The sequence below is a fragment of the Sapajus apella genome, unplaced genomic scaffold (assembly GCF_009761245.1).
Source record: "Sapajus apella isolate SASKATOON/1434 unplaced genomic scaffold, GSC_monkey_1.0 scaffold68, whole genome shotgun sequence".
Lineage (NCBI taxonomy): Eukaryota > Metazoa > Chordata > Mammalia > Primates > Cebidae > Sapajus > Sapajus apella.
In genome coordinates, this window is record NW_022437008.1 from 7,826,154 (window position 1) to 7,851,397 (window position 25,244).

The 25,244-nt window shown below is 50.5% G+C and overlaps 1 protein-coding gene, 1 long non-coding RNA gene and 1 other non-coding gene across 9 annotated transcripts in view; all 3 read left to right on the top strand.

Annotated features, from left to right (window-relative positions):
• LOC116530788 overlaps positions 1 to 345 on the top strand; it is a 1,094-nt gene extending 749 nt beyond the window's left edge. Inside the window, exon 2 of the long non-coding RNA XR_004260127.1 lies at positions 16 to 345. This is a non-coding gene — a long non-coding RNA (uncharacterized LOC116530788). The remainder of the gene's footprint in view (positions 1 to 15) is intronic.
• The window catches only part of ANKRD27 (ankyrin repeat domain 27), a 72,900-nt gene that overhangs the window by 37,187 nt on the left and 10,469 nt on the right, over positions 1 to 25,244 (top strand). For 6 of the 7 annotated variants that reach the window (XM_032249150.1, XM_032249152.1, XM_032249155.1 and 3 more), the window contains 12 exons: positions 5,871 to 5,963; positions 8,752 to 8,879; positions 9,435 to 9,517; positions 10,707 to 10,822; positions 11,550 to 11,642; positions 13,797 to 13,994; positions 14,457 to 14,516; positions 14,630 to 14,749; positions 16,936 to 16,980; positions 18,782 to 18,904; positions 22,711 to 22,908; positions 24,522 to 24,641. In XM_032249150.1, the coding sequence (XP_032105041.1) occupies positions 5,871 to 5,963; positions 8,752 to 8,879; positions 9,435 to 9,517; positions 10,707 to 10,822; positions 11,550 to 11,642; positions 13,797 to 13,994; positions 14,457 to 14,516; positions 14,630 to 14,749; positions 16,936 to 16,980; positions 18,782 to 18,904; positions 22,711 to 22,908; positions 24,522 to 24,641 (1,377 nt within the window). The remainder of the gene's footprint in view (positions 1 to 5,870; positions 5,964 to 8,751; positions 8,880 to 9,434; positions 9,518 to 10,706; positions 10,823 to 11,549; positions 11,643 to 13,796; positions 13,995 to 14,456; positions 14,517 to 14,629; positions 14,750 to 16,935; positions 16,981 to 18,781; positions 18,905 to 22,710; positions 22,909 to 24,521; positions 24,642 to 25,244) is intronic. The other variant, XM_032249151.1, reaches the window with a different exon arrangement.
• On the top strand, positions 22,124 to 22,256 carry LOC116530976. Its single transcript, XR_004260200.1, has one exon. It is a non-coding gene; the product is annotated as a small nucleolar RNA SNORA68 (small nucleolar RNA).

The following is a 25,244-nucleotide window of genomic DNA, read 5'->3' on the forward strand; positions in this document are numbered from 1 at the left end:
GGTGGTGGGTCACAGGTACAGCAGTGCAAGGCCTTCCTCGGCCACGGCGGTGGGTCACAGGTACAGCAGTGCAAGGTTTTCCCAGGTCACAGTGGTGGGTCACAGGTGCAGCAGTGCAAGGCCTTCCCCAGCCACGGCAGTAGGTCACAGGTACAGCAGTGCAAGGCCTTCCCCGGCCACAGCGGTGGGTCACAGGTGCGGCAGTGCAAGGTTTTCCCAGGTCACGGCGGTGGGTCACAGGGGCAGCAGTGCAAGGATCACCCGAGGCCAGGAGTTGGAGACCAGTGTGGGCAACATAGTAAGACTCCAGCTCTACAAAAAAAAAAAAAAATTAGAAAAAAAAAATGTAGGTATGTGTGTGCCCTTGTGTCTCTGCCTATGCGTGTGCAGCATCAGAATTTCTGTTCATTTCTGTGGCTGGGGAGTAAGAGTTGTGAGTCTGACTTGTTTTCCGTGAGGCTCTGGGAGCTGTGCTGCTCTCACCATGTCTGCAGTGCTGTCTGCCCTGCCCTCCGCTGCTTTCGCCTTGATTGCTCTGAGAGTTCACTTCCTTGCCGGCTTTCCCACCCTGCAGAGGAACCAGTCTGCTGCTCCTTGCTGGGCCCAGGGTGTCTCTGGAGGGAGGTGTCCACCTCTCGAAGATGCTCCCATCCCCTTGCTACTCCCGTGGTGTGGCTCTCTTCTGCTTTCTTACTTTCTGTGGCACTGAGTCAGGAAGGTCATCACGTGGAGGCCTTTGCCAGACTGTAAGGAGGTGGCTGACCTAACAGTATCTGTCGGCTTCTCACGCCTCTTACACCTTTTATTTCAGAAAATACTGCAGGCAGATTGGGAGTAGTATTTGAGAGGTTGCCTCTCATGCTGGTGCCAGTCCTTTTTTTCCTGTTTTCGAGAGTGAGTCTTGCTGTGTCACCCAGGCTGGAGTGCAGTGGTGAGATCTCGGCTCACTGCAATTTCCATCTCCCAGGTTCAAGCGATTCTCCTGCCTCAGTCTCCCAAATAGCTGGGACTGCAGGCACACACCACTATGCCCTGCTAATTGTTTTGTTTTGTTTTTGTTTTGGGCATGGAGTTTTGCTCTTGTTTTCCAGGCGATAGTGCAGTGGTGCGATCTTGGCCCATTGCAACCTCTGCCTACCAGGTTCAAGCAATTCTCCTGCCTCAGCCTCCCAAGTAGCTGGGATTACAGGCATGTACCACCACACCTGGCTAATTTTGTATTTTTGTTTTTTGTTTTTTTTTTTGAGACGGAGTTTCACTCATGTTACCCAGGCTGGAGTGCAATGGCGCGATCTCGGCTCACCGCAACCTCCGTCTCCTGGGTTCAGGCAATTATCCTGCCTCAGCCTCCTGAGTAGCTGGGATTACAGGCACGCACCACCATGCCCAGCTAATTTTTTGTATTTTTTGGTAGAGACGGGGTTTCACCATGTTGACCAGGATGGTCTCGATCTCTTGACCTCGTGATCCACCCGCCTCGGCCTCCCAAAGTGCTGGGATTACAGGCTTGAGCCACCACGCCCGGCCTTAATTTTGTATTTTTAGTAGAGATGGAGTTTCTCCATGTTGGTCAGGCTGGTCTCTAAGTTCTGACCTCAGGTGATCCGCCCACCTCGGACTCCCAAAGCTCTGGGATTAGAGGCGTGAGCCACCATGCCTGGCCCTAATTTTTGTATTTTTGTAGATACGGGATTTTGCCATGTTGGCCAGGCTGGTCTCAAACCCCTGACCTCAAGTGATCCACCTGCCACAGCCTCCCCAAGTGCTTGGATTACAGGCGCCAGCCACTGCTCCTGACCTGAGTCCAGTCCCTCTGTGGGCTTAAACAGATGTCTTGGGCACATCTGTTTGTCTCTGCATCTGGAGTGTAAGGATGCCCCTAGGGATAGTGTTGTGTTTGGATGGTCAAGGGAGGGTCACAGCCCAAGGCACCCCTCTTGTCGGGGTGTCGGACCGTGGTCCTGCCCTCCCACTTGGAGTGTGATTGATTCTGGTGAAACCTTAGGACAGGTGTGCATTGTCTCTATGGCTGGCTGCGAAGCCCGCCCTGCAGGTATTGAGAGATGCTGGTGTTTACAGTGGCCTGTAATTGACAGAGCAGATGTCATGGCTTCCTTGTCATTTGTGACATGAGCGTTGTGATTCTGTCTGTATTATGGCCTCTGTCTTAGCCACTCACTGATTTAAGTAATGACGTTCCATTTAGGAATGTGGAGAGTCATTGCTATGTATGGTGTTTCTTAGGGAAATAGCCCAAGTGTATCTCCTCACAGCAGAAGAGGCTTCTGAAAAGTATTAAGGACTAAATGTGAGTACATCAAGTTAGATTTTACTATTGATTTTATATAATGTAGTTTCACGGAAATTTTCTCTGCAAGATGTAATTATACTTGAGATGACCGTAAACATTTTTTTTTCCTTAGAGACAGGATCTCGCTCTGTCACCCAGGGTGGAGTGCAGTGGTATGATCCTAGCTCACTGCAGCCTCCAACTCCTGCACTCAAAGTGATCCTCCCATCTCAGCTTCCCAAAGTGCTGGGATTACAGGCCTCAGCCACCACACCCAGTCAACGTTCGTTAAGCGTAGCATGTATATAAATGAAGACTTCAGCTTTCTGAAAATAAATTACTGGGCTGACTCTAGTGTTACCTTTGTGAATGGAAAAAAAGAGAGATCTTTGAAAAAATCTGGGTTGGGCCTGGTCACTCACATCTGCAATCACAGCACTTTGGGAGGCTGAGGCACGAGGATCCCCTGAGACCAGGAGTTCCAGACCAGCCTGGGCAATGTAGCGAGACCCCATCTCTACAAAAAATTAGTCATGCATGGTGGCGCACGCCTTTAGTCCCAGCTACTTCGGAAGCTAAAGTGGAAGGATCACTTGGGCCCTGTAGTTCAAGGCTACAGTGAGCTGTGATTGCACCACTGCAGTCCAGCTTGGGAGACAGAGCAAGACCCTGTCTCAGAAAAGAAAAAAGAAATAGAAGAAGCTAGAAAAGAACCTGTACCATTCTCGGCTGCAGCTTTGCATGCTTCTGGTCTTCCTTGTGTTACTGGGCTTCTCATAAATAGGGTTAACCCCTTTCTCTAGTAAATATTTGTTGATGCTCCCCCTCTTCTTATAGCTCATTCTTCTGTGAAGATTCAGTCTTGGGAGACCTACCTCTCTTCATCACTGCTGTCTAAATCGTTACCCAGAGTTGGGGAAAGAGTGCTGGATTTACGTGGATAACAATGTGTGATGTTTTGCTGACCCTAAGCTGCTCAGCCGTAAATTGCGGTGTAAAGCGGATTGTTAGAGGTTTATATAGCACGCAGCAGCTGGGGGCAGAAGCGCCTCTAACTCTCGGGTGCTGGTGTTCCTTTGCCAAGTTAACCCTCCTGGGGGACGGCTGGGAGGATCCTGCTTGGCAGAGGACCCCAGGGACGGACTGTCCCTAGAGGTGATGTCAGCTCTATCTTCAGGTGGACCTCCAAGTCAAAACTTAGAGGGCTGTAAAGAGACAGCCTTATTCCACAAATTTGTCAGGGTTTGGTGGACTTCTGGCAGCCGCTGGCTGAAAAAAATTCCCGTTACTTCTCACCAAGACCCTTTTTCAGGCAGTGAATTTGTCATTAGACAATTTGGCTGCAGTTGCTCAAGGGTGCATTGAACTATCTTGCTAGAAATTATTTCATAAAGTAATATGAAAAGTGTCTGTAGAGTTTTGCCTTTTTGTGTGTGTGTGTGATGTAATCTTGCTCTGTCGACCAGACTGGAGGGCAGTGGCAGGATCTCGGCTCACTGCAACATCCGTCTTCCGGGTTCAAGTGATTCTCCTGCCTCAGCCTCCTGAATAGTTGGGATTACAGGCACCTCCCACCACGCCCGGCTAATTTTTGTATTTTTAGTAGAGGGGGGGTTTCACCATGTTGACCAGACTGGTATCAAACTCCTGACCTCAAGTGATCCACCCACCTCGGCCTCCCAAAGTGCTAGGATTACAGGCGTGAACCACTGGGCCTGGCCCTTGCCTTTTTTTTTTTTTTTTTTTTTTTTTTTTGAGACAGGGTGTTGCTGTCACCCAGGCTGTAGTACAGTGGCATGATCATGGTTCACTGCAGCCTCCAACTGGGCTCAGGTGATCCTCCCACCTCAGCCTCCTGTGTAGCTGGGACTACAGGCACGCACGACCACACTAGGCTAATTTTTTATTTTTTTGCAGAGGTGGGGCCTTGCTGTGTTGCCCAGCTGGTGTCAAACTCCTGGGCTCAAGTGATCCTCCTGCCTTAGCCTCCCAAACTGCTGGGATTATAGGAGTGAGCCACTGCACCCAGCCCGAGATTTTTGTATCTAGGCGGACGTTACCAGCAATATGAAGATCTAAACTTATTAATTGGGGTGGATCCTTAAACACCCAGAGAGAGGCAGGAGTAGTTAATCTCTGTCTGTGTCATGAATTCCCACCCCCCCATGGCTTCTGGATTTGACCTCATGGCCATTTTATTTATTTATTTTTGAGACTGAGCCTTGCTCTGTCACCCAGGATGGAGTGCTTTGTCATAATCTTGGCTCTCTGCAACCTCTGCCTCCTGGGTTCAAGTAATTCTCATGCCTCAGCCTCCAGAGCAGCTGGAACTACAGGCATGCACCACCATGCGTTTTTGTAGAGATAGGGTTTTGACTTGTTGGCCAGGTTGGTCTCAAATTCCCGGCCTCAGGTGATCTGCCTGCTTCAGCCTCCCAAAGTGCTGGGGTTACAGGTACGAGCCACCACACCTGAACTGTTTATTTATTATTGGGACAGAGTCTCACTTGGTTGCCCAGGCTAGAGTGCAGTGGTGTGATCTCAGCTCACTGCAACCTCTGCCTCCTGGGTTCAAGTGATTCTCCTGCCTCAGTCTCCCAAGTAGCTGGGACTGTAGGCATGTACTACCATTCCTGGCTAATTTTTTGTATTTTTAGTAGAGACAGGGTTTTACCATGTTGGTCAGGCTTGTATCGAACTCCTGACCTCAGGTGATTCGTTTGCCTCAGCCTCCCAAAGTGCTGGGATTATAGGTGTGAGCCACCATGCCCGGCCATGTGGCCATATCATTTATTTATTTTTATTTATTTTTTTTTTTTCGAGACAGAGTTTCGCTCTTGTTACCCAGGCTGGAGTGCAATGGCGCAATCTCGGCTCACCGCAACCTCCGCCTCCTGGGTTCAGGCAATTCTCCTGCCTCAGCCTCCTGAGTAGCTGGGATTACAGGCACGCGCCACCATGCCCAGCTAATTTTTTGTATTTTTAGTAGAGACGGGGTTTCACTATGTTGACCAGGATGGTCTCGATCTCTTGACCTCGTGATCCACCCGCCTCGGCCTCCCAAAGTGCTGGGATTACAGGCTTGAGCCACCGCGCCCGGCGGCCATATCATTTAATAAGCACGTCCAAAAAGCAAGACCCCTCTCTCTTCCTGCTGGTATACACTGGGAAATGGAGACTAGCTTGTGAAATGGCTTTCCTGCCCAAAGACCCCAGATAAGACAGCAGGGAATTGGGCTGTGCAGGCGTTAGGTCAGAGACTTAGGGAGGGAGGCCAGGGCAATGTGGGCTTCCATCTGGAGGACGATGGTGTGTGCGCGCTGCATTCCACGCTGGAGACGGCACATTCCACACGTACACGCGGCCCTGTCCCCTCCGGGGAGCAACTGTCGGAGTCTCCACTTTCCTGGAAGCCGTTCTCCCAGCCTGATGTTAGCCTGTCCTTTGTCTCAGTGACAGGTCCTCTGTGAGATGCAAGAGGCGTGGCCGATGCTGCCCTGGAAGAGATAGCCCGGGCTGTTGCTGGGGTGCCGTGTTTTGAAGGATCTGCACCAACGTGTGTTTGGTTTTTTTCCTGCAGGAGTCTGAGGGATGTGGTGACAGGCTGTTCCTTAAGCAGAGAATGAGCTTACTGTCTCAGATGGCTTCATCTCCCACCGACTGCCTGTTTAAGGTAAGACAACAAGATGTCTCTGTGGGTAAAGGTAGGTGAGGAACACTGCATCTCTTGGCATCTGTAAAATCCATCAGGGTTGGCTGGGTGTGGTGGCTCATGCCTGTAGTCTCAGCACTTTGGAAAGCGGGCAGATCACCTGAGGTTAGGAGTTCAAGACCAGCCTCGCCAACATGGTGAAACCCTGTCTCTACTAAAAATACAAAATGGCCGGGCGCGGTGGCTCACACCTGTAATCCCAGCACTTTGGGAGGCCGAGGCGGGTGGATCACGAGGTCAAGAGATCGAGACTATCCTGGTCAACACGGTGAAACCCCGTCTCTACTAAAACTACAAAAAATTAGCTGGGCATGGTGGCGCGTGCCTGTAATCCCAGCTACTCAGGAGGCTGAGGCAGGAGAATTGCCTGAACCCAGGAGGCGGAGATTGCGGTGAGCCGAGATCGCGCCATTGCATTCCAGCCTGGGTAACAAGAGCGAAACTCCATCTCAAAACAAACAAACAAACAAACAAAAATACAAAATGAGCTGGATGTGGTGGCGCATGTCTGTAATCTCACTCCTTGGGAGGCTGAAGCAGGAGAATCACTTTAACCCAGAAGGTGGAGGTTGCAGTGAGCCAAGATCGTGCCATTGCACTCCAGCCTGGGTGACAGAAAGACTCCATCTCAAAAAAAGAAAAAAAAATCCATCCAGGTGGTGGTCTGCATAAACCCTAAAGTTCCATTTTGTGCTCAAAGTGGGCGGTGGGAATGCTGAGGTTTTTAATTTGGGATCAAGGCCGGGTGGGGTGGCTTACATTTGTAATCATAGCACTTTGGGAGGCCGAAGTGGGAGGATCAGTTGAGGCCAAAAGCCCGAGACCAGCCTGGGTAACATAATGACTACTGTCTCTATTAAAAAAATACAAAAATTAGCCAGGCGTTGTGGTGGGCACCTGGAATCCTAGCTGCTCAGGTGGCTGAGGTGGAAGGATCACTTGAGGCCAGGAGTTGGAGGCTGCAGTGAGCTGTGACTGTGCCGTTGCACGCCAGCTGGGTGGCAGGGTGAGACCCAGCACGTTTCCCCGTCTCCCCAGAGTGCTGTGCTTTGCTGTGCTGGGTGGCACAAGTGTGGGTGCTGGGCCCTTCGATTTCTCAGTTCCTTGAAATCCCACTTGTTCTTCCATGCCAGCTCAGCGGTGCCTCTGCTGGCAGCCCTGGCAGAGCTGTTGCCTTCCCCAGGCTGGAGGAGCCCCTCTCAGATGGTTGTGGGTGTGTGCACTGGGTTGGGAATGCTGTGTCTGACTTCCTGGTGTTCTGGTCACCTGGCACGGGGGGCAGCTCCCTGCTCAGACCCTGGCAGGCCACTCAGGTGCCCACAGGGCAGGCAGTGAGGACTGGGCGAGGACAGCCCCCTGGGGACCTGGGGGCCAGGTGACCTGGAGCCAGAGTGGGTCCCAGGAAGGAGCACGTCCAGGAAGGCAGGTTTGCGTGTTGATGGAGTCTCCTGCTCATTGCAGCTGTTCTCTTTCCTTTGCAAGCTGAAGCTCTATTAGAATGAAGGGATCCCTAGTCCATTGCAAAAGTAAGAATAATAATAAATTTAAAAAAAAATACAAGATGAAGCTGGGCATGGTGGTGTACATCTGTAGTCCCAGCTATATGGGAGGCTGAGGCAGGAGGATCATTGGAGCCTCGGAGGTCAAGGCTGCAGTGAGCTCTGATCATGCCACTGCATTCCAGCTGGGCAACATATTAAGACCTTCTAAAAAAGAATGGATCAATGAATTCTGTTATTTATCACCATGTAATAATTCACTGAAAAAAGAATAGAAGAGGAACAGGACTGAGGCTTTTTCTAGTGAGGGGGCAAAATCCATACTAATGTTCAGAGATGTGTTGTCTGCCTGCCTTTCCTATTGCTTTATGAATTTTGTCACTTTTTTTTTTTTTTTCTGAGACAGAGTCTTACTCTGTCACCCAGGCAGTGGCGTCAGTGGCATGATCTTGGTTCAACTCACTGTAACCTCCACCTCCTGGGTTCAAGTGATTCTCCTGTGTCAGCCTCCCAAGTAGCTGGGATTACAGTCATCCGTTACCACACCCAGCTAATTTTTGTATTTTTAGTAGTGACGGGGTTTCACCATATTGGCCAGGCTGGTCTTGAGCTCCTGACCTCAAATAATCGGCCTACCTTTGCCTCTTAAAGTGTTGGGATTACAGGTGTGAGCCACCTCGCCAGGCACGTTGCTTTTTTGATCATGGAAGACTTTTATCATTTCCAGAAATAGAGTGTAGTAGTCAGCAGGCCATCATTACGCAGTGGTTTCATCTCCCCCCATCCCCTTTCCCTACTGCCAAGATGATTATGAAGGACATGCAGGAGATCAAATCATTTCATCCACCAACACATAGATGAGCGTTTCTAAAAGGACTCTCAGCCAGGCGCGGGTGGCTCATGCCTGTAATCCCAGCACTTTGGGAGGCTGAGGTGGGTGGATTACTTGTGGTCAGGAGTTCAAGACCAGTCTGGCCAACATGGCGAAAACCCGTCTCTACTAAAAATACAAAAATTAGCTGGGCATGGTGGCGGGCGCCTGTAGCCCCAGCTACTTGGGAGGCTGAGGCAGGAGGATCGCTTGAACCCGGGAGGTGGAAGTTGCAGTCAGCTGAGATTGTGCCACTGCACTCCAGCCTGGGCGACAGAGCTAGACTGTCTCAAAAAAAAAAAAAAAAGACTCAAAAAATCCACCCTTAATAATCGAGTAACTCCTGCACGTGGATAGCGTCTTGGATGTCACTTTTCAGCATATCGCATCAGGTAACCAGAAAGAAGTGGAGAGACTTCTGAGCCAAGAAGACCACGATAAAGATGCCGTCCAAAAGATGTGTCACCCTCTGTGCTTCTGCGACGACTGCGAGAGACTTGTCTCTGGGTAAGAGGGTGCTGGGGGGGGGCTCTGTGTGCCAGGCAGCAGGAGACAGGAGGCCCCCTGGAACTTCTCCACTGTGTGCCGTGTGACTGCAGATAAGAGCTGTGCGCCCTGCCCCCCAGCTGCCTGTGCCGTAGAGTGGAGTTGATAACATCTGCCCCTTTGGAGAATCAGATGGGTTAGAGGTTGTCAAAACACTTGCCCATCAGTGGGCTGGCTGCCAGGGTAGGCTGGTTATAGGGCCTGCCCCAGCCTCAGAAAGGGGGTTTTAGGATGGGAGGCATGTCAGTTTTTCAATAACATTTTTGGTTTCCTGTTATCTTTGTCAGGCTCTTTTGCTGGGTGTTGAGGCCTAAAGGGTTGGTGGGGGAGAGACTCCAGGGCCAGGTACCTCTGTTGTCACGCTGGGGGAGCCCTGGGACAGTGCGGGACATGCAAATCTTGGGTGGGATCCTGGGAGCCGCCTTCTGTCCATGGTACCTGCATATGTACCTGGGCAGGGAGAGGCGCGGCAGCACCATTCCCACGTGTTGTTTTCTGTGCCTTTCTGTATTTTAGGAGGTTGAACGATCCCTCAGTTGTCACTCCATTCTCCAGAGATGACAGGGGGCACACCCCTCTCCATGTGGCTGCTCTCTGTGGTATGTGGTCCTGGGCTGGCCCCTAAGGGCTGTCACAGCAAAGGGATGGTGCCCAGGGTGACCCAGCAGAGAGGCCTGGCTGATGGGCAGGGGGTTGGCAGTTGGGGCCACATCGTGGGTCCACCCTCCAAGGGCCGGAAGGAGAAGAGGAGCAAATGTTCCGGAGGCCTCGATGGCCAGCGTGCTGCCTCCTGCGCTGGGTGAGCCCCGCTGCGTGGTTCCCATGGCATGGAGACACTCCCTAACACTGCCCTGGGCTGGGGACGCAGAAGGGAAAGGCTTGAGTCTGAGCTATGAGAATGGTCTCAGAATCGTCTGCTTGCAGTTCTTCTGGCCTTGCCTTTAAGAAATTATTTTATTGCCCCGGCACGGTGGCTCATGCCTATAATGCCAGCACTTTGGGAAGCGGAGGCGGGTGGATCACCTGAGGTCGAGAGTTCGAGACCAACCTGACCAACATGGAGAAATCCTGTGTCTACTAAAAATATAAAAATTGGCCGGGCATGGTGGTGCATGCCTGTAATCCCAGCTACTTGGGAGGCTGAGGCAGGAGAATTGCTTGAACCCAGGAGGCAGAAGTTGCAGTGAGCTGAGATTGCACCACTGCATTCCAGCCTGGGCAACTGAGCAAGACTCTGTCTAAAATAAAATAAAAATAAATAAAGTGCACATTGAAGATGGAAAGTGTAAGGTCCTCCAGAGTCCCCGGCCTTCCCTGTCTCCCAGAGATCACTGTGACTGATGAGTGTCTGGGGTTTCTGCATGCTGTGTGGATGTGTGGGTGCATAAAGTGTGTAGTGCTCTAGGGCTCATAGTGTTCTGTTGTGTGCAGTTTTTCCCTTAGCACTATACAAGAATGTATTTCCTTGGCAGTATTTTTAATGGCTGCATAATACTCCATCTTATGAACGATGAGTCATGGAATCTGTAGCTGTCTAAGGCTCTTTTCGATTATTTTCTATTGCTGAGATGTGGACTTTGGCTGGGTCCCCTCCAAGGGCCACCCCATGTGTCCAGAGTCTGCAGAGCCTTATTTGATATTAGCCGTAGTTCCTCTCTAGCAGAAAAAGTATCTATCGTGTGTTTCATGCCCAGGACGAGAAGGGTGCAGTAGTGTATGGTTTTATAATTAAGGTGTGCAAGGCCTCTGCGCCTGCCCTCGCCATCATGACATCCTTCTCCTCTGTAGGGCAGGCATCTCTCATCGACCTCCTGGTTTCCAAGGGTGCTGTGGTGAATGCCACAGACTACCACGGGGCCACTCCGCTCCACCTGGCCTGTCAGAAGGGCTACCAGAGTGTGACGGTGAGCAGTGGTGCCTTTGCGGCGGGCTGTGGGCCTGGTCCTGCGTGGTGATGGTACAGTGGTGCTGGCTACGCTGCGCCCCCGTCTCCTGGTACTGTGCCTCCCTCGTCCCACACCAGCTCTGCTGTGGCAGTCGTGAGGGAATCCAGGGACTGATCCCACCTTTCTGGGTCTCCTGGACAAGATTGTTAGGTTTAGATTTGAAACTTCCTGGCCAGACGTGGTGGCTCAACGCCTGTAATCCCAGCGCTTTGGGAGGTCAAAGCAGGAAGATGAGTTGAGCCCAGGAGTTCAAGACCAGCCCGGGCAACCTAGGGAGACCCTGCCTCTACAAAGAAAAAAAAAACGTAAATTATCTGGACATGGTGGTGCGCACCTGTAGTCCCAGCAACTTGAGAGGCTGAGGCGGGAGGTTCGTTAGATCCTAGCAGTTCGAGGCTGTAATGAGCAGTGATCGTGCCACTGCACGTCAGCCTGGGTGACAGAACTTGACCCTCTCTCTAAAAAGAAAAACTTCCTAATCACCTGGGGGAAGAAAGTGTAGGGCTTTAGACTTTTTTCTTCAGTCTCTAAACTCTGTCAGGAAGGATGGGTGTTGGTATAGTTTGAATAGTAGCATAAGTAAGATTGAAGACAGGAACAAACGACCTCCCCGTGCTAAGACTGGAGGCCGGGCCTCCCGGGGAGGGAGCTGGGCCCTGCTCATCACCTTCCTTTGTCTCTGCAGCTGCTGCTGCTGCACTACAAGGCCAGCGCGGAAGTGCAGGACAACAACGGGAACACGCCGCTCCACCTGGCCTGCACCTACGGCCACGAGGACGTGAGTGGCCCTTGCTGTTCCCAGGGTGCGGGGCGGGGGGTTGCGCTCACTCTTTCCCACTCGTAGAGAAGTCGAGATGTCTCATTAGTCTAACCTATTTTGTGTCAATAATTATTGGAACATTGGGTGTGTGAATTTTTTTAACTTAAAAGAATGTTAGGCCGGGCGTGGTGGCTCATGCCTGTAATCCCAGCACTTTGGGAGGCTGAGGCGGGCAGATCACCTGAGGTCAGGAGTTCAAAACCAGCTTGACCAACATGGTGAAACCCTGTCTCAACTACAAATACAAAAATTAGCTGGGTGTGGTGGTGGGTGCCTGTCATCCCAGCTACTCGGGAGGCCGAGGCACAAGAATCGCTTGAATCCGGGAGGCGGAGGTTGCAGTGAGCCAAGATTGCGCCACTGCACTCCAGCCTGGATGACAGAGCGAGACTCCATCTCAAAAAAAAAAAAAATAATAATGTTGAATCTACCACAGATGCCGTATTGAAGTAACAGAAAGTTAAAACTAGTTGCTCATTATCTTATCCTCAGGTAAAATCGTCCTCATTTATCCTTGCCACCGTCTGGTTCTTACTTGTGCACATATTCAATTTTTACATTTTCTGTTTTTATTATTTCTTTATGTTTGAGACAGGGCCTCACTATGTCACCCAGGCTGGAGTGCAGTGACACGCTCTTGGCTCACTATAACCTCCGCCTCCCGGGTTCAAGCGATTCTCCCACCTCAGCCTCTGAGTGGTTGGGATTATAGGCGTGCGCCCCCAAGCCCAGCTAATTTTTATATTTTTAGTAAAGTCAGGGTTCTTCCATGTTGGCCAGGCTGGTCTAGAACTCCTGGCCTCAAGTGATCTGCCCACCTCAGCCTCCCAAAGTGCTGGGATGCTAGGAGTGAGCCACTGCACCTGGTCTTTATTTTTTATTTTTTAAAATTAGAAAAAATAAAATTTTTTTTTTTTTTTTTTGAGACAAGGCTTTGTTTTGTTGCCAGGCTGGAGTGCAGTGGCATGACTTTGGCTCACTGCAACCTCGGCCTCCTGGGTTCAACCAATTCTCCTGCCTCAGCCTCCCAAGTAGCTGGGATTACAGGCACCTACCACCACACCCAGCTACTTCTTGTATTTTTAGTAGAGACGGAGTTTTACTGCGTTTACCAGGCTGATCTCAAACTCCTGATCTCAGGTGATCTGCCTGCCTCAGCCTCCCAAAGTGCTGGAATTATGGGCATGAGCCACCGTGCCCGGCCATCTAGCACATTCTTTAATAGCTGCAGCGATCTATTGTGTGTCATGTCAGTGGCCTCCAAGACCCCCCCTGGGCTCAGTGATTGGCTGGGAGGACTCACAGAACTCAGCATACAGTTGCATTCACAGCTGTGGTTTGTCACAGCAGAAGGACGCAAAACAACATCAGCAAAAGCACAGGTAGAGTCCAGAGGAGAGCAGGGTGAGCTTCAAACAGCCTCTGTTGGCCGGGCACCGTGGCTTGCACCTATAATCCAGCACTTTGGGAGACCCAGGCAGGTGGATCGCCTGAGGTCAGGGGTTCAAGACCAGCCTGGCCAACATCGTGAAACCCCGTCTGTACCAAAAAAATACAAAAATTAGCTGCATGTGGTGGCACACACCTATAATCCCAGCTACTCAGGAGGCTGAGGTGGGAGAATCGCTTGAACTCAGGAGGCAGAGGTTGCGCGATGGTTCACATCTGTAATTCCAATACTATGGGAGGCTGAGGTGGGAAGATTGCTTGAGCCCAGAGTTTGAGACATGCCTGGCAACAGAACGAGACGCCATCTCTACAAAAAAAAATTAAAAACATCCAGGCATGGTGGTACGTGCTTGTAGTCCCAGCTGCTCAGGAGGCTGAGGTGGGAGGATTGTGTAAGCCCAGGAATTCAAGGCTGCAGTGAGCTATTACTGCACCACTGCACTGCAGCCTGGATAACAGAGGCCCTGTCTCAAAAAAAAAAAAAGAAAAAGAAAAAAGGAGGTGTCCTGATCAGATACTGTGACAACCCTGAGTTCCATCTGCACATTTGCTTGGTGAGTGGAGCCTTGCTTGAATGAAGACGTGGACGGAGGCCGAGGAGAGTACAGACCTTGGCGAGGCTTGGTGCGTCCATGAGCGACGCTGTTTCCCATCTCTCTGCAGTGTGTGAAGGCTCTGGTCTACTACGACGTGGAGTCGTGCAGACTTGACATTGGCAACGAGAAAGGAGACACCCCTCTACACATTGCTGCTCGCTGGGGCTACCAAGGCATCATAGAGACATTGCTGCAGAATGGAGCGTCCACTGAGATCCAGAACAGACTGAAGGAGACACCCCTCAAGTGTGCATTAAACTCAAAGGTAGCTCTTCTCATCTCTGAGGGGCAAGATGACTTTGAAAGATTGATGTCTGTAGCTGTGGATGTCCATAGCCACGGCCTTGGCCTCCTAGACAAATTGTGCATTAGTGCCTGAGCTCAGGGCGTGGCTTGCACCCTTCCTGCTGCATGTGGGACCTCATCGTTAATGGGTTTTACCGATTTATGTTACTTTCGGTTTGAGTGGGCATCTTTCTCAGGGTTGTTCCAGGAGCTGCTGCCAGCATTGTTCTGGCTGCTGAGTGCTGTTGATTTATTGCCAGATGGAGGGGGCAGAAACCAGGCTCCGCAGGGGCAGGAATGGGGAGGGAGCAGGACGTGATAGAAATCCCGTTTCCCATTACGTCACCCTCAGTGTCTAGAATCTGACTCGGCCAGTTCTGGACATCGTGAGGGTGGTTTCTTTCATGCATAACTTGTTAATGAACTCCCCTTTTTCTCCTAGATTCTGTCTGTAATGGAAGCCCATCATCTGTCCTTCAAGAGGAAGCAGAAGTCATCCGAGGTAAGTCACCTGGGCGGAGCCGGTTGGTTGCCTTGGAGACCAAGGATGCCTTCTCTGGTCCTCACGTATCCGTGTGCCCTGTCTTCTTTCCCTTCGGGGCTCCCTTGCTGCAGGCCCCTGTGCAGTCCCCGCAGTGCTCCGTGGACTCCATCAGCCAAGAGTCCTCCGTTTCCAGCTTCTCCTCCATGTCATCCAGCTCAAGGCAGGAGGAGCCCAAGAAGGACTACAGAGAGGTAAGGCTTCCAGAGGGAGGATGGGGTGGTGGGGGAGGCCTTGGCGGCCCCAGGCAGTGGCGGCCAGCAGAAGAGCTGTGGCCTGACGAGGGCCACCCTCTCAGGCTGCTTGCCCGTTCTGGGGCTGCTGCTGGTCTGCGGTGGCCGAGGTTGGTGCCCTTGAGCTAGGCCCAGCAGCATCTCGCAGTGCTGTGCGCTGTGGTGTGCCCTTCCGTTGGCCGCTTCCCGAGCAGCAGTTGGTGTGGTAGAGTGTGTTTGCATATTAGAGAGGGGATAGGCTAAGAAAAATGCAAGTCAGGTCATGTAAAGGTCCACTGATTTCAGATCATTTTATTTTTATTTTTTTGAGATGGAGTCTTGCTCAGTTGCCCAGGCTGAAGTGTGATGGCGTGATCTCGGCTCACTGCAACCACTGACTCCCAGGTTCAGGCAATTCTCCTGCCTCAACCTCCCAGGTAGCTGGGATTACAGGCATATGCCACCACGCCCAGCTAATTTTTTTTTTGTATTTTTCGAAGAGATGGGGTTTCACTGTGTTGGTCAGCCGGGTCTCGAACTCCTGACCTCTGGTGATCTGCCCGCCTTGGCCTCCCAAAATGCTGGGATTACAGGCGTGAGCCAATGCGCCTGGGCTATTTTTATTTTTATTTTTTGAGACGGAGTCTTGCTCTGTCGCCCAGGCTGGAGTGGAGTGGAGTGATCTTGGCTCACTGCAACCTCCACCTCCTGGGTTCAAGCAATTCTCCTGCTTCAGCCTCCCAAGTATCTGGGATTTCAGGCGCCTGCCATCATATCTGGCTGATTTTTTTTTTTTTTTTTAAGTAGAGAAGGGTTTCACCATGTTGGCCAGGCTGTTTTAGAGCACCTGTCCTCAAGTTACCTGGCCACCTTGGCCTCCCAAATTGCTGGGATTACAGGTGTGAGCCACCATGCGTGTTCTGAGTTCAGATCATTGTCGAAAGTATCTGCATAGCATTCTCTGCCTTCCGTCCCCACCCCGTAAGCACCTCTGCTGAGAGCCTGATGTCGTTGTTCCTGACTTCTTGCAAAATTTATGTAGACATTTGCATGCATGTACACCTTGCATTTTGCAAAAGCTCACTGATGGCCTGTTTTTTTGTTTTTTTTTTGTTTTTTTTTTTCATTTAACTTACCTTAGAGCTTGTTCAGTGTCTGCCTCATTCTTTAGCTGAAGGGGGGACTGTTGAACAGATATACCACCTCTGATGGCCCCCCCCATGGGCGCTGAACCCTCACTGACCCCACTGTAATGTCCCACCACCCACAAGGCATGACCTGCTCTTGGGGGGCCCAGTAAGCTTAGCTCCATGGAAAACAGTGTAGAAAGCCAAGAGACATGATCCAGAGTCTAATGGAGACCTGAAGTTCCTGGGAGGGGTGTCCACCCTCATGGTGCCCCAGCTGGCAGATAGTGAGGGCTGAGTTTGGTATCGCTTTTTCTTTTTTTTTTTTTTTTTTGAGACAGGGTCTCACTGTGTCACCCAGGCTGGAGTGCTGTGTGATTTGAGTATGCTCGTAGCTCCCTGCAGCCTCAAACTCCTGCGCGTAGCCTCCCAAAGTGCTGGGATTACAGACTGAGCCACTGTACTTAGCTACGTATGTTTTTCTAAGTCATAGAGGTGGCTCACATCTTAGGAAGCACTTGTGCTCCAGGGTAACCGTGGCCTCACCTTTCCACATCAATAAAGCTACAGTGTATACAGGTATTGATCGACTTACCACCTATGCAACTTACGACTATTCGACTTTACGACCACAATCGCTAGCCACGACTGCTCCGCGTCTGGCAGCACAAACATTGCCCAGGTGGGCATACGACAGTGCAGACTAGCTTCCAGCAGCACTACCATCTCCGCGTGCACCATTTCAACTGTACGTATAGCCTACTCAACTTACGACCAAATCGTGTTACGACCGGTCCGCGGTCCTGACCGTGGTCGTAAGTTGAGCACTAGCTGTATTCCCTAAATGACAGTGGGTTCTGTGCACCCCAGCAACTTCCTAGGATGGCCTCCCAGCAGTTTTAGGGACATGTTTGAAGGATACTAAATCAGACGTCAAAACTCCACAAATGAAGAGAAAAATGAAAGCCAATAGGTTTTCTGAATGTTTATTTCTATTATTATTGAAATCATTTTTCTAACATTCTTGTTTCTTTTATTAAGGTAGAAAAACTTCTAAGAGCAGTTGCTGATGGAGATTTAGAAATGGTGAGTGCATTTTAGAAGTGCATTTTGTCTTATTTTTATTATTAAGACAGGGTCTTGTTCTGTCCCCCAGGCGGGAGTGCAGTGTTGTGATCATAGCTCACTGCAGCCTTGAACTCCTGGACCCAAGCGATCCTCTTGCCTCCGCGTCTTGGATAGCTGGGACCACAGGTGTGCGCCGCCATGCCTGGCTAATCATAAAAAATTTTTTGTTGAGATGTGGTCTCACTATATTGCCCAGCCTGATCTTGAACTCCGGGCCTCAAGTGATCCTCCTGCCTTGGCCTCCCAAAGTGCTTGGATTATAGGCATGTGCCACCAAGCCCAACTTTAGGAGTGCCCAGCTTTCGAAGTGCTTTTTATTATAAAAAGCTGCGTCTTAGGTTAAAACAGCTACCCCTCTGTGTTTCTTGTCTCCAGTTCAGTTTTGGGTCACGTGGACTCTGATTTTGTGTAGCGGGTGGTATGTTTAGTGCATATTTGGTAATGGCGATGTTAAATTTTTCTGACAAGTAATGGGGCAGTTCAGCACACAGGTACCTAGCGAGCGTGGTCCCTGCCTTTCAGGTGTCCACATTCCAGGAGTGTGGTGAGATGCTGCCAAGACCAGAGACCACGTTCAGGGCACAGAGCGTGGGCTCAGAGTGCAGGCTCACTAGCCAGTGTGCAAGGAGGGCAGCTTGGTTTTGGGCAGAGGAGGAAGTAGGAGAGGCGAGGGCAGACCCCGGAGGTGTTTGTGAGGCTCTGCAGAAGCTGTGGATGGCTGGGACCGCTGGGCCATGGGAGGGGGCCTGAGGTTTGGGGCTCCCAGGAGTCATAAGCAGGTGTCTGGATGAGATGGGGCCACCAGCCCTGGGCTGGCACCTGGAGAGAATGTCGTGGCTTGACGAAGGCATCTGTCCAAACCATCAGGTGCTTCTGATAGTGAGATGAGTGGACAGTGGAGATAGCCTTTCTTAGATTCCCAGGGACTGGTTCCCCTGGCTTGCCCTTGGCCCCCTCAAAGGACTGTTTCTTCCACTTTTTTTTTTTTTTTTTTTGACACAGAATCTTGCTCTGTTGCCCAGGAGTGCAGTGGTCCAATCTCAGCTCACTGCAACCTCCACCTCCCAGGTTCAAGTGATTCTCCTGCCTCAGCCTCCTGAATAGCTGGGACTACAGGTGTGCGCCACCACACCTGCCTAATTTTTTTTTTAATCAGAGATAGGGTTTCACCTTGTTGGCCAGGCTGGACTTGAACTTCTGACCTCAGGTGATCTGCTCCCCTCGGCCTTCCAGAGTGCTGGGATTACAGGGGTGAACCACTATGCCTGGTTGTAGCTTCCACTTGTAATGAAGGAGGGAGTGAGGTGCTCACTAAGCACCCTAGGACCAGGGTGGGTTTATGGATTTATTTTTTTGAGATAGTCTTGTCCTGTTGCCCAGGCTGGAGTGCGGTGGTGTGATCATGGCTCACTGTAGCCTTGAACTCCTGGGCTCGGGTGATTCTCTGGCCTCTGCCTCTGAAAATGCTGGGATTCCAGGTGTAAGCCACTGCGCCCGGCCCTAGGACTAGACTTTTAAAGCCATCACGCCGAGGCAGCACCAATCTGCCCCTTTTTATGATAGAAGAAAAGAATCTCTGGCATAAGACGTGAAGCGGAAGGATTGAGAAAGGCTTCACAAGGCGGCAGAAGCCAGTTATTAATGGCTGTGGGGTTGAGGAAGGAAGTGTGGGCCCACATCGACGGGGTGTGTTTAAGATACTGTGCAGGCGAAGACGCTGAGGATGTGTTCCTGCTTCCCTTACTCTCTCCATCACCAGGTGCGATACCTGTTGGAGTGGACAGAGGAGGACCTGGAGGACGCGGAGGACACTGTCAGTGCAGCAGACCTCGAATTCTGTCACCCCTTGTGCCAGTGCCCCAAGTGTGCCCCCGCTCAGAAGGTTCGGCTTAGTTTCTGTTGGTGGCAGTCAGTTTTTTGTTTTTGAGACAGGGTCTCACTGTGTCACCTAGCGTGGAGTGCAATTGTGGCTCACTGCAGCCTCAACCTCCTGGGCTCAAGTGATCCTCCCACCTCAGTCTCCTGACTAGCAGGGACCACAGGTGTATACCACTGCACGTGGCTAATTTGTTTCTTTTTGTAGAGACTGGGACTTTCTGTGCTGCCCAGGCTGGTCTCAACCTCCCAACCTCAAGCCATCCTCCCTCCTCAGCCTCCTGTGGTGCTGGGATTACAGACGTGAGCCACTGCTCCCGGCCAGCAAATTCTTCCTTTTCCCCTCAGGAAAGTTCTCGGCTTCTCAGCCAGATAATTACTGTACTGAGTGGCTGTGAATAGGTATTCCCCAAGATATGGTGGGACTCATTAGCCAAGGGTGGATGCCAGCTTCCTGCATGGCAGGTAAGTGAGCAGGGGACGTGTCCCATGCTTAGCATTTTGGCGGCTATCTGGGTCCCTGAGTCCCATGTCAGGAGCTTATGAACAGATGCTCAAGGGTCTCCTTCCATGTACCCAAAGGCCCCCAGGGAAGCTGCATGCATGTTCTGCTGCTGCCTTTTCTCAGGTGAGTTCACTCTTTGTGGGGACTCTCCCTCCAAGTGCAGAGAAATCCCCACACCCTCTCCCAGCTTCCCCCAGGAGTAACATCCTTGCAAAACTATGGTGCAGAATCACAGCCGGGATATCGACATTGATGCAGTCTGGATCTTAGTTCAGATCTTCCCAGTTCTGCTTGTTCTCATTGTGTGTGTGTGTGTGTGTGTTTAGTTCTGTACAGTTGTGCCACATGTATAGGTTTGTGTATCAACCATCACATTCAAGATATTTTCTGTGACAGATACTTTTTTTTTTACACTCCTTGTTCTTTTTTTTTTTCTTTTTGACAAAGACTCTCACTCTGTCGCCTAAGCTGGAGTGCAGTGGTGTGATCTCAGCTCACTGCAACCTCTGCCTCCCTGGTTCAAGTGATTTTCCGACCTCAGCCTCCCGTGTAGCTGGGACTACAGCACCCACCACCATGCCCAGCTAATTTTTGTATTTTTACTAGAGACAGGGTTTCACCATGTTGGTCAGGCTGGTCTCAAACTCCTGACCTCAAGTGATCCGCCCACCTTAGCCTCCCAAAGTGCTGGGATTACAAGTGTGAGGTACCGCACTCAGCCTTGTTCTTTTACAAACTCTTATTCTGGTTTTATAATGTCTCAAAAAGACACAGCACTAAACTGCTTCATATCCATGATTAAATGAAAACCTACCCTGCCATTCTTTTCTAGCCCAGTGTTCTAGAAGTTGTTTTTAATCATTTATTGAAGTATATTTCACAGACTATATGTATTTATATAAATGGGTGAGGTTTCACAGATGAAAACCTGTGGTGCCATCACCGTTGAGACACAGCATGTCTCCATCTCCTGCAAGCACAGCTCTCACCACAAGATGAACCCCTCAAACTGCCCTTTTACAGCCACACCCACCCCTCTGCCTGCCACACCCACCCCACCATCCGCAACCCCTGGCAGCCACTAACCTGTTCTCCATTTCTCTACTTCTGTCACTTCAAAAACACAGTATACGTATGACTTTTTGGGATTCGCTTTGTTCGTTTTATTTGATTCCAAGTTGTTGCTTAGAATCAGGTCTATTCCCCGATGGCAGGGTGGCATTCCATTTGTTTAACGGTGGCATATACTCACTGTGGAATGTCCAAGGACATGTGGTTTGTGGCTCGTTAAGGGGATGTTATCAGTCAAACTGCCGTGAACAAACATTCGAGGAGACGTTTTGGTAAGAACACAAGTTTTCATCGTTCTAGGGTAAATGCCCAAGAGTACAGTTGCAGAGTCATGTGGTAATTGAACGGTAATTCCATGATTCGTTTTTATAAGAAACTGATGGTCTTTTCCCAAGTAGACTGTATGGTTTTACAGGCCCACCAGTGAGGTATGAGTGATCCAGTTTCACCGTGTCCTCCCCAGCAGCACAGGGCGTTGTCACTGTTTTAAATCTTTTTTTTAATATAAAGTATATATATTTAAGTATATAATTTGGCAAGTTGTACAGATGTATAAACCTGCGAAACCATCACCACCATGAAGATACAAATGTTTCCCTCACTGCAAGAGTTTCCTGTGAGATTGTGCAGTCGCTCCCCACCCTCCCCCGGAACCCATCCCCTCTCCCAGGCACCCCCTGACATGCTTTTCTTCATCGTGGATTAGTTAGCACTTCCTAGAATCTTGTGTAAGTGGAATCCCATTAAGCGTATCCCTTTTTGTGTCTGACTTCTTTCCCTTAGGATATTATCTCGAGGCCCATGTTGGATCAGGAGTTCATTGCTGGGTAGTACTTGATTGAATGGACACACCAGAATTTGTCGATTCATTCACCTGGTGACAGATGTCCGAGTAGTTTTCCTGCCTCTGGCTTTGTAAATGAAGCCATTGTGAACATTTGTGTGCAAGCTGTTGTGGGGATATAGGCATTCTTGGGTAAACACCTAGGAGTATAATTGCTGGATTATATAGTAAGGATATGTTTAACCTTATAAGAAACTGCCAGTTTTCCAAAGTGGTTGAAGTAGTTTCTGTTCCCTCCAGCAGGGTGTGAGGGTTCAGTTGCTCCACATCCCTGCCAACACTTGGTATTTTGACTTTTTTTTTTTTTTGAGAGATGGAGTCTTGCTCTGTTGCCCAGGCTGGAGTGCATGGTGAGATCTCGGCTCACTGCAACCTTTGCCTCATTGGTTCAAACGATTCTGCAGCCTCACTGCACACCTGTAATGTAGCTGGGATTACAGGCAGGCACCACCACACCCGGCTAATTTTTGTATTTTTAGTAGAGACAGGGTTTCACCATGTTGGCCAGGCTGGTCTAGAACTCCTGACCTCAGGTGATCCGCCCACCTTGGCCTCCCAACGTGCTGGGATTACAGGCATGAGCCACTGCGCCTGACCTTGGATGTTTGAACTTTAGCGATTCTGATAAGTCTGCAGGATAGTTCATTTCACGTATGTGAGTGTGTGCGCGCACCTGTGTATTTTCCAGCTTCTTTGTTTTTGATTTGTGGGATATAATTTACATATGGTAAAATTCAGCCTTTAATTTAGCATACAATTTTTTTTTTTTAAGAGGTAACATTTTCAGTCATCAAAAAGTAAAATTACTCGCACCGAAACCCAAGAATCACTGTTTCTTGTAGTGGTGGTTTAAACAGAGGTGCAAATAGCAAGTGAATCTTGTCACCTTTGATGGGCTGTGGCCATGCCCCTCAAAGTGAATTTGGAGGTTCTACATCCCTTGCGAAAAAGAAAAAAGTGAAATTAGCCGGCATAGTGGCATACACTTGTAGTCCCAGCACTTTGGGAGGCTGAGGTGGGAGGACCACTTGAGCCTGGGAGTTCAAGACTAGCCTGGGCCACATGGTGAGACACCATCTCTTAAAAAAAAAAGCTGGACACAGTGGCTTGTGCCTGTGGACCTAGCTACTTGGGAGGCTGAGGTGGGAGGATCACTTGAGCCCAGGAGGTCGAGGCTGCAGTGAGCCATGATCATGCCACTGCACTCCAGCCTGGGCAACAGAGTAAGACCCTGTGCATGCCATGCACTTCTAAAGGAATGGGAATCCATCTGGGATCCCACCATGATCCCACATTTTATGTAGGAGCCATGGGGGGCACATGGCGCCAGTCACTCCGGCCCAGTTTCTTGAATACTGATGATGTTTCTGTTTCCATCTTCTGCACTTCCCAGAAGCTGGCGAAGGTTCCCGCCAGTGGGCTTGGTGTGAACGTGACCAGCCAGGACGGCTCTTCCCCGCTGCATGTCGCCGCGCTGCACGGCCGGGCGGACCTCATCCCCCTCCTGCTGAAGCATGGGGCCAACGCAGGTGCCAGGAACACAGACCAAGCCGTCCCGCTCCACCTGGCCTGCCAGCAGGGCCACTTTCAGGTTCGGGCTCTGCATCGCAGGCCGCAGAGCAGGGTTTCCGCTCTTGGCTAGGACCTTGGTGGAAGTGCCACGGGGGTGTGGTGGACACTGCTCCCCGAGCCCTGAGATTCTGAGGTGTACACGGTAGGCCACTCAGCCTTAGGGCACAGAGCCCTGGTGCTCCCTGGGGGTGGAGCCAGCCCTCCCCCCACTGCCACTCCCATCCGGGTGGTGCTGAGGTTGTCATTCTAATTCTGCACCAGCAGGAGCTGGCTCTTGAGCTTGTGTGGTGGCCACCAAGGAATGTCCCCAGGGTCATCTTACACCTTTACACCCCAGCAGAGCTTGCTCTGGGCCAAACAGTTGAAAACTTCATAAGAACAGTCAACATCCCATAGAGGGGCTTAAGGGAGAATTTTGGAGTGATTAGCTTTTTGAAAGTTCTGTTTTTCTTTGCCTTTTTTTTTTCTTTTGAGACAGGGTCTTGCTCTGTCTCCCAGGCTGGAGTGCAATGGTGCAGTCTCAGCTCACATCACAATGTAGCCTCAACCTTCTGGGCTCAAACAATCCTCTCATCTCAGCCTCCCGAGTAGCTGGGACTACAGGTGTGCACCACCACACTCAGATACATTTTTATTTTTTTGTGGAGATGATTTCACCATGTTGTCTAGACTGGTGTTGAACTCTTGGACTCAAGCGATCCTTCCATCCCGGCTTCCCCAAGTGCTGGGATGACAGGCATGAGCCACAGCATCTGGCCCTGCTTTTCTTTAAGGAAAACTGTGTGAATATTTTTTTCATTTTCCTTTATCAGTTCTGTTAAGACAGGGCCATATGTCAGGTCTTACATCTCTCTCGCCAACACCTAGCGTAGAGCTTCAGGCATCTTTTTTAATCTGTAAAATTGGAGTGGCGATTGCAGCTCTCCCTGGGGTAGAAAGGATAGAAAGGGGAAGTGAGATCACCATCGCTAAAACCTTGCAAACCCCATGTCGGCGCCCTTGGGACTGCATCCCGGATGCCAAGGCAACGTCCGTTCCCATCGGAGAACCCTGTGTGGGAAGGTGCACATTGCCCACATGGAGCAGCCCCGCAGCAGACGCTAGCCCTCCCCTGCTCACCTGGTTCCTTTTTATCTGAGGGCCTAAAGAGTCTTCTCCATAAGCTCAGAGATGGCTGGGTGTGGTGGCTTATGCCTGTAATCCCAGCACTTTGGGAGGCTGAGGCTGGCGGATCACTTGAGATCAGGAGTTTAAGGCCAGCCCTGCCAAAGTGGTAAAACCCCCTCTCTACTGAAAATACAGAAAATTAACCAGGCGTGGTGGCGTGCCTGTAGTCCCAGCTGCTCAGGAGGCTGAGGCACAAGAATTGCTTGAACCTGGGAGGCAGAGACCGCAGTGAGCTGAGATCACGCCACCGCACTCCAGCCTGAGTGACAGAGTGAGACTCTGTCTAAAAATAATAAACCCAAACCAAAAAAAAATTAATAAGCTCAGAGACAAGTCAAAAGAATATCAGATTTGAGGATTTCTCTCCAGAAATTTTGTTTTCTTCTTATTTTTCTCATAATTTTTCTCCAGCAGGAAATGACAGAAATTTTGATTAAGTTTGCATGTTTTTCTTCTTTGGCGTAGGTGGTGAAGTGTCTATTAGATTCCAATGCAAAACCCAATAAAAAGGACCTCAGTGGAAACACGCCCCTCATTTACGCCTGCTCCGGTGGCCATCACGAGGTTGCTGCACTGCTGCTACAGGTGAGGGCCCCTCCCCACCCCCTGGCCGACATGCCTACACCAGTTAGCCTCCACCCAGTGACCCCCGCAGTGCACTTGGGATGGAGAGACTGGGCCACCCATCAGCCCGGGGTCTCTGGGGAGAGGAGTGTGGCGGGCGCCTTCCCATGCAGGGTTCTCCGATGGGAATGGACGGTGACTTGGCATCTGGGATGTAGTCCCAAGGGCTCCGATGCTGGTTTTGCCAAGGGTTTGGGTCTCACCTCACTGACTATGAGTCACACTGTTACCTGAGCATGGGCTGAGTGGCCACCTCTGTCCCTGCTGCTAGATTAGAATTTCTTAAAGACATAGGGAAAAACCAACTTGTCCATGACTCTGCCACTCAAGGGAAACTCTTTTTGGTGGACTTAAAAAAATGTATATAGTGTCAGTGTGGTTTTCTTTTTGAGATGGGAGTCTCGCTCTGTCACCCAGGCTGGAGTGCAGTTGTGCAATCTCGGCTCACCGCAACTTCCTCCTTGCAGGTTCAAGCGATTCTCCTGCGTAAGCCTCCCGAGTAGCTAGGACTACAGGCATGTGTCACCACACCCAATTAATTTTTTTTTTTGTATACTTAGTAGA